Source organism: Condylura cristata, unplaced genomic scaffold (assembly GCF_000260355.1).
Source record: "Condylura cristata isolate star-nosed mole 26May11 unplaced genomic scaffold, ConCri1.0 scaffold00014, whole genome shotgun sequence".
NCBI classification, from domain to species: Eukaryota; Metazoa; Chordata; class Mammalia; order Eulipotyphla; family Talpidae; genus Condylura; species Condylura cristata.
The window spans coordinates 37,899,937-37,907,284 of record NW_004567115.1 but is presented as its reverse complement, the minus strand read 5'-3'; the positions used below and the strand labels follow the sequence as shown (position 1 = coordinate 37,907,284).

General features: G+C 42.0%; 1 protein-coding gene across 1 annotated transcript in view; it reads left to right on the top strand.

Annotated features, from left to right (window-relative positions):
- LOC101631582 (coagulation factor XI) overlaps window positions 1-1,307 on the top strand; it is a 17,907-nt gene extending 16,600 nt beyond the window's left edge. Inside the window, exons 12-14 of the mRNA XM_004682497.1 lie at window positions 75-170; window positions 729-868; window positions 1,146-1,307. Of these exons, the coding sequence (XP_004682554.1) occupies window positions 75-170; window positions 729-868; window positions 1,146-1,307 (398 nt within the window). The remainder of the gene's footprint in view (window positions 1-74; window positions 171-728; window positions 869-1,145) is intronic.
- The last annotated feature ends 6,041 nt before the right edge of the window (window positions 1,308-7,348 follow it).

Below are 7,348 nucleotides of genomic sequence, written 5' to 3'. Positions count from 1 at the left end.
TGAGAGAAGTGAGGCTTTCCTGGGAAAGAAGATCTATTTTGCTTCTGAGAACTAACTATGATTTTTAAAATTAGATGTTCAACGATCCATATGCCTTCCTTCCAAAGGAGATAGAAATGTAAAATATACTGACTGCTGGGTGACTGGATGGGGCTACAGAAAATTAAGAGGTAAAAAAAGATGTTTCTCTGTATAGTGAATCCTGAAGATAAATAACATGGTTAATGCATAACCTTTACTGCTGCATCAAATCATACAACTAAAGTGCAAGTAAAATAATGGTACTGTGCAACTGCAGGAAATGCATTAATAAAGATGGAAAGATAATCAGCCAAGTGAGAAGGAAATCATGTCTGTTTGATTGGAAATTTTAAATATGACAATCTTCTTAAAGACTAATTAGTTTTAATGAAGTTTAGTGTGGAACCTAGCACTTTTCAATAAATGTCCTAGCCTTTATCAAATTATTTTCTCTGGGAAGTAATTTCAGTTAGAGGCATAATTAATTTTTTTACTTAATTAACTTTAACAAAATGCTACCCATAATTATGGGAACCAAAATCTTTGTTACACTCTGTAATTACAATAGATCTATGAAATAAACTTACTATTTTTTTCTTCTCTAGATTTCATACGGGTATGATTTTTATTTTAAAAGCTATCTTTAAACATATATTTATATGACAAATATGTGGTTATTCTATTAACAATCCAACTTTTTTTTCCAGACAAAATACAGAATACTCTCCAGAAAGCCCCAATACCCTTGGTGACAAATGAAGAATGCCAGACAAGATACAGGGGGCATAAAATAACCAATAAGATGATCTGTGCAGGCTATAAAGAAGGAGGGAAGGATGCTTGCAAGGTAACAGGAAGAACTGTCCAAACAATTGAATATATTCAAATTGAAATGTTTAATGAGTTAAAAAAAAAAGTCTTCTGCCAATAAGCAGGGATACCATGTATTAGTTTTAGTTTTTACTTATACTGAAATCTAAATTGGACAGACTGGATTTAGTGCAAGTAATTTGGTTCTTATGATGTTTACTAATGAGCTAATAGGGTGAAATCACTGTAAGCAAGATGTATTCAAGATGAGAAGAATCTGAATTGATTTTTGTGCCTTTCCCCCCCTTTCATAGGGAGATTCTGGGGGGCCCTTGTCCTGCAAGCACAATGAGGTCTGGCATCTGGTGGGCATCACAAGTTGGGGTGAAGGTTGTGCTCAAAGGGAACGACCAGGTGTTTACACCAAAGTGGCTGAGTATGTGGACTGGATTTTGGAGAAAACTCAACCATCATAAAGAGTGCCACTGAGCTCCCCATGGCCAACCACATAGTTCCTTGGGACTGGATTTTGCTTTCATCGAGAAGATAATGTGTCATCCTTTTTCTCAACAAATTATAAAACAAGACGGTAAAAAGTTGATGGGCACTGGTAGTTGGGAAAACAACCAAAACAAAGCCTACTGCCCTTCTCAAAGCTCTTTGCCCCTAATGATTTACGTTTATTTCAGCCTCCAGTCTCCTGCCTTTTGATCACAGCTTTACTGAGACAAAGCAACACAATAAGCTGATATTTTGGAGGGTTAAAATACAGACAGGTGGGCCCTCCCTGGTGGTGCAGCGGGGTGGTGCGAAGCTAAGCAAAGTTGTGGCTGCTTCAGTGCAAGTTCGATCCCTGTCCCAGAGGTGACCCACATGGTACAGCAGACCTCTGCTGTCTCGCCAACTGCTCCCCTCAGCAGTGTGCTTCATCGATCTGTCTGCTCTGCTCTCCATTCTGTTTCTGGTGAATCCTCTGCCGCCCCTGTACCTCTGGCCTGTACACCATTCCTGTTGCCTAAATAAATAAATCTTTAAAATATATATGTATAGCCAGACATATTGGATAAGCATCCAGCAGGTGATCACAGAGAGCTACTAAAGGAAGCCCTCATAAAAACATTTGTTAAGTGAAAAATGGGACCTGGAGAAAATGAGAAGGAAAGTTACCACTGATTTGTAAGAATCTATGTTCTATCTATATGAACATTTTTTTAAAAAATAATAATTCTCTAAATTCAATGGCAGGTTTTCAGAATAATATAGAATTCTTATTATTTTATTTTATAGTATTTTTTTTTCAAATGAGATTGTATAGACAGACACAAGTGGTGAGTGAATGTCAATGTGGTGGACACTATAATTTCTGCATGGAAACTTTTACAGGCAATTATTTACCTGTAGGTCATACCTTGGGGAATGAACCTAAAGGACTCCTTCCCTAGAAAATCACTTATGCAGATGCTATGTATTTAGTTAGGGAAGGCCTGGGGAGAGGGGAGGAGCAGCTAACGTCCTCCATGACAGCTTGACAAGCAGCTGCAATGAGTGCGGGCTTAGAAACTACATTTACAGATAATATATTGAATAGCAATCAGTATAAAACACATCATACTACAAAGAAAAAACAAAATGGATGACTAAAAAACAAAGTGGATGGCTAGAGTAGGGTCTTCAGCTTCTTCAAAGAGAAAACAAACAAAAAAAGCAAACAAAAAATAACTGACCGCTCCATCAAAAAAAAACTGTGAAAAGGCATAAAGGGGCCAGATCCTTATAAATTCAGAAAGTGTGGGACTGAATACTGAATTGCCACTGAGATAGACTAGCAATATCTGCATATCGCCTGCGCAGATATTATACGTTTTAGAAAGGTAGAATATGATTGCTGGCAAAAAGAGATGCTTTTTCTCTTTCAGTCGCCTTTCCACTTAAGTCCAGTGAGCCCTCCTTTGCTGGGGGCAGGATTCTTCCAGCGCCAGGAGGAGTGGGTCCTGCAAGCCCTTCCCAGCAGGGGCACGGTCTCTGTCCAGCCATCCTCTGGCTTCCCGCACCCCCTTCTTCTACAGTGCCCATTAATCACTGCGGGACAAGCTTCTCTTTCCTTTTTGGGAGAACACTTCTGTCCTTCCCAAGGCCATCCCACGCATTTAAAATAACTCTTCAGAGAAATTCTCACTGTGTGTGTGTGTGTTTGAGAGAGAGAGAAAAAGACAGAAAGAGAGCCAGAGAGAGAGAGTGAATATTTCTGATGACAGTGACTTGCAACACAAATTTTTCTGCTCCCTGGATCTCGATGTTTCCTCCTCTTTAGACATGATCTTAATTTCCTAGAAAATTACCATATATTCCTAGCTTTTTACCACAACAGAGTGTTTTAAACAATGGATTTTTATTGCTTCACAGTTATAAAGCTAGAAGCCCATATCCTAGGGTGAGCAGGGCTGGGCTCCTGAGGCCTGGGGGCGGAGCCTTCCGCCTTCAACTCCTGCTCTACCTGCCCTCAGACACACTGGATTAGGAGTCCAACCCACTGTATAAAGTATATATTGTATATTGTTCATTATTTATTGTCACTGTCCATGTCATTCAAACTTCCAAAGAGACGAGCTGCAAAAAAGTCCCTTCTGCAGTAACTAGCACGAAACAGATACTTAATAGATTAGTTTCCTCCATGCAGCTTTGTTCCCAATGTACTGGCATACAGTGAAAGATCATAATCCTGTGGATGTATTTTCCCTTTGCCTGCTCCACCTATAGGGGAGTCAACATTTAACTTTTACCTACTGAACAGCAGCCATTTCCTTGGACTCCCCCCAGGAAATGTGTGCAAGCTTTGCAGCCACAAGAACCTTTCAAAGACAATGGCTGTGCTGAGGCAGGAATTTCTATATCCTGGGAGGATTTATGGACAACATGAGTGCTTGAAGGTTGGCAAAAGAACAGCCAAACTGGCTTCCAACCTTGGCCGGAAAGGCATCTTTACAAAGCAGTGTTCAAACCTCTCTCATCACATGGGAAACAGCTTCAAGCACCAACAAGCACGGGAGCTTTCTGATAAGCGTCCATTTAAAATAATGACCTTCATTATAAGAATGATCAAGCAATAGGAAGAATCCAATCCAAGCATTTCCTTCCTCAGGAACAGCTACTGAATTAAACAAATTGATATTTAGCTTATCGTTCTGGTTCTTTTTCAAATCATGACTTCACTAGGTTGAAGGAAGGAGTAATAAAGATGTTTGAAGTAATATTTCTGCATCACCTACAATTCGGTGGGTTTGTAAAGTGACAGCAACGTAGATAGGTCTATTTTTCAAACTTGAAGGTTAAGTTTTCCTCATTCAGATTCTACTTTGAAATGAGACATGAAATGAGAAATCTGAGATTTGATAAGCAACTTTTAACCTTTTATTTGACAATCAGTCTATGGGCTTAACACTGTTTTGATGGCTGGGCTAGGTTTATCAAAATAATGCACAACTGGGCCCTCCCTGGTGGCGCAACAAGTTAAAGCACAGTACTATGAAAAACAAGTTAATGCACAGCCACTGCAGCAGAAGTTCGATCCCTGGCCAAGGAGGTGACCCACATGGCATGGCAGACCTCTCCTGACCCGCCTGCTGCTCTCCTCAGCAGTGTATTTCAGTAGATTTGCCTGGTCTGCTCTACTCTTGTCTCTGGTGAATCCTTTCACACATACCCCCCCCCACCTCTGGCCTGTACCCCAGTTCTGTATGCATAAATTTATAAATAAATAAATAATTTTTTAAAAGTGTGCACAGCTAAGTTATAGGCTTGGATGCTCAATTTGCTCACTCTTCTAATTTCACTGAAATCCAATCATTACACATTTACATCATGGCTGTGCTCTCCTGCTGTGCAGGATATTAATTCCTCTACAGTGTTACTTCTGCTGCCCTTGAAGATCAGACTGTCAAGTTCAAAATTGCTCCAGTATCTAATCCATCTATTCCTTTTGATGTTTTTGCCTAGACCAATGTGCTATTGCACTTTGATGAGATTGATGGTGTTGATATTTGGCACATGAATTATTGGGGATCCATTAACTCTTAGAAGAGAGCTGTGAAAGGGACACTTCAATAATTATATTCCCAGAAATAAAGCCAACGTGTCCAGGGCCCTCTCCCAGCTCACACTGCTGGTGGAGGCACAGGCTGAGCCTAGGAAACCCAGGTCTGCAGCTACAGATCTCTACTCCCAAAACATGAATGGAGTTGGGGCAGTGCACTCCACGGAACAGCAGCCCCTTCATGGGCCCCGTGTCTCCCTTTGCTGCTACATTTGTGCTAGAAAGAAATGGACCTCAAGATGCCACACTTAACTGCTACCTGTATGTGCAGCTACATTCCGCAGCGCTGGCCCTGGAGGTGGCCCTGCCACTGGGCAGAGCCGGGACTGTCGCACCCTCCTCTCCACCAAGTCCAGCACTCCCTGTGCCGTGCTCCCTGGGAGCAGCATGTGCAGAATGAATCAGGAGCGTCCTGAACAGTCTTACACAAGCCCACAGAGAGCCTAACCATTAGGATCTCATATCGCTATCACCTAGCTATCACTTAGCTGCAAAAAGAGTTGAAGGAGACATTCTAGAGATGAGGGAATAAGGAAGGGAGTAAGGGAAGGGCTTGTTAAGTGATGCCAGACACATCAAATTCCGTAAGCCCAGCAGTCAGTGATTGGTCAGCACTGATTCATTGACTAAAGGCCAAAAATCAGCAGTTAATGGCAGTATTATTTTGATTGATAAGTATAAGGACATAAGTAAATTAAGGAAAGTAAGTCAGAACAGTACGGGGTCTACCTTTTATGAAGCATCTGCTTCCCAGTGCATGGGCTTGATGTCTCATAAGCCCCACACCCCGCATCACTGCCTCATACCCTTGTTGAGACCTAATGTTCCTTTTACCACTTCATGCCCCTCCTGAGACCTCACGCCTCTTGCTATCACCTCAGACTTCTCATTACCACCTCTTACCCCAGGCCCCACCTTCTGGTCCTCATTACAACCACGCATATAAGGTACTGTTATTGCCGTCCTAGCTTAAGACGTTATCATTTTACAAGGGAAAAAAGGACAAACCAGCTTGTCAACATTTCAACTCAATTTTTGATTGTTCCACTAGATGGCACTTTAATACCTCTATTTGTTACAGTTTAAATCACAACACCCATGCAGAATGCACTTAGTTGATAATAACAGTAATTCTACATATACATAATATCTAGAAAACTGAAAATGAAATCAACGGCCTCCTTTCAAACTGGCTTGACTTGTCAAACATAATTCTAACCATCTGGCTCCCAAACAGTAGCTTCTCTGAAAGCCTCTGGCTCCAGGGCCCCCTAACTCCGGGAAAGCCACCTCCCATTAGTGACTGCTTCAAGCTCCCAAGCAGGGGTGCTAGGAGGATTGGTATGTGCTCCTGAAACATCTCTAGAACTGCCCAGGGAGTGTTGCCTGGACAGTTGTCACCTGAGCCACATGTCACTTGACAACTTGCTCAATCACATGGCTCAGGGCTCTTTGTCCTGCCTTGAGCTGCTGTGACCCCTCCTTTTCTACCACCCTTCTTGTTCATGGTCCTTCCCCACACCTGCTTTGACAAACTTGTGACCAGAATCTCCTCCCTTGATTATTCAGAGTATTGCTAAGGTCAAGTTGCAACATTTAAGTAAACAAGCAAAAGCCCTTGAATACTGAAGGCTTGGTGATAAAGGCAAAAAGAAAAACTAACATCCTCCTCCCATCCTCCAACTGTACTCAGCTGTGGATTCAGAAACATTCAATAAAACAATCTCCTCCCCCACGGGGATTACAACTGAGATGGAAAAAATCTCCTCCGTGGAGATAACCCTACTTCCAAGGTTTCAAGGCCCAGGTGGTGCTTCTGTGGGCTGGACTACAAGAGGCCTCAGTCATTCCATGAACTCAATACTCCAGAATCCAAAATTGAGAATTTGCTTGAAGCCTTAACACCTCTTTCCCCCCAACTCCCAGCTTGCCATGTCTTTCCTTTGCTGCCTTCACATTTTCAAGTTCCTGGAGTCCCATGTCATTTGAGCGCCCAATAACAAAGTCACACTCCAACCATACTCATCAGAGACACATAGGCCCTGGGGCAGATCGAGGTTTATAGAGCCCCTGCAAAGTTGCAGATACACTAGCATGGTTACCTGCTTCCATGTAAAGACTCCAGCATGTCATTTCTGGACAAGGAAGGAACGGGCTTGGCTACCTCCTCAGTAAGGTCGCGGCACCATGAAGCTAAAAACATTTCCTGTGGAATAAAAAATAGGTTCTTTTAGAAAGTGAGTCAAGCAAGGTCATGCATGACCCCCCCGCCCCCTTAAGTGGTGTCTATTGGGAAAGACTGGAATCACACAATTTGGGGGCTGAGGAATGAGGTCTTAGGAAGTCATATTTTATTCAAATGTTATTCATTAAATTGTTTCTCTAAAAAAAAGAGAGCAGAGTTTATTAGAATACACAGCAAACTTG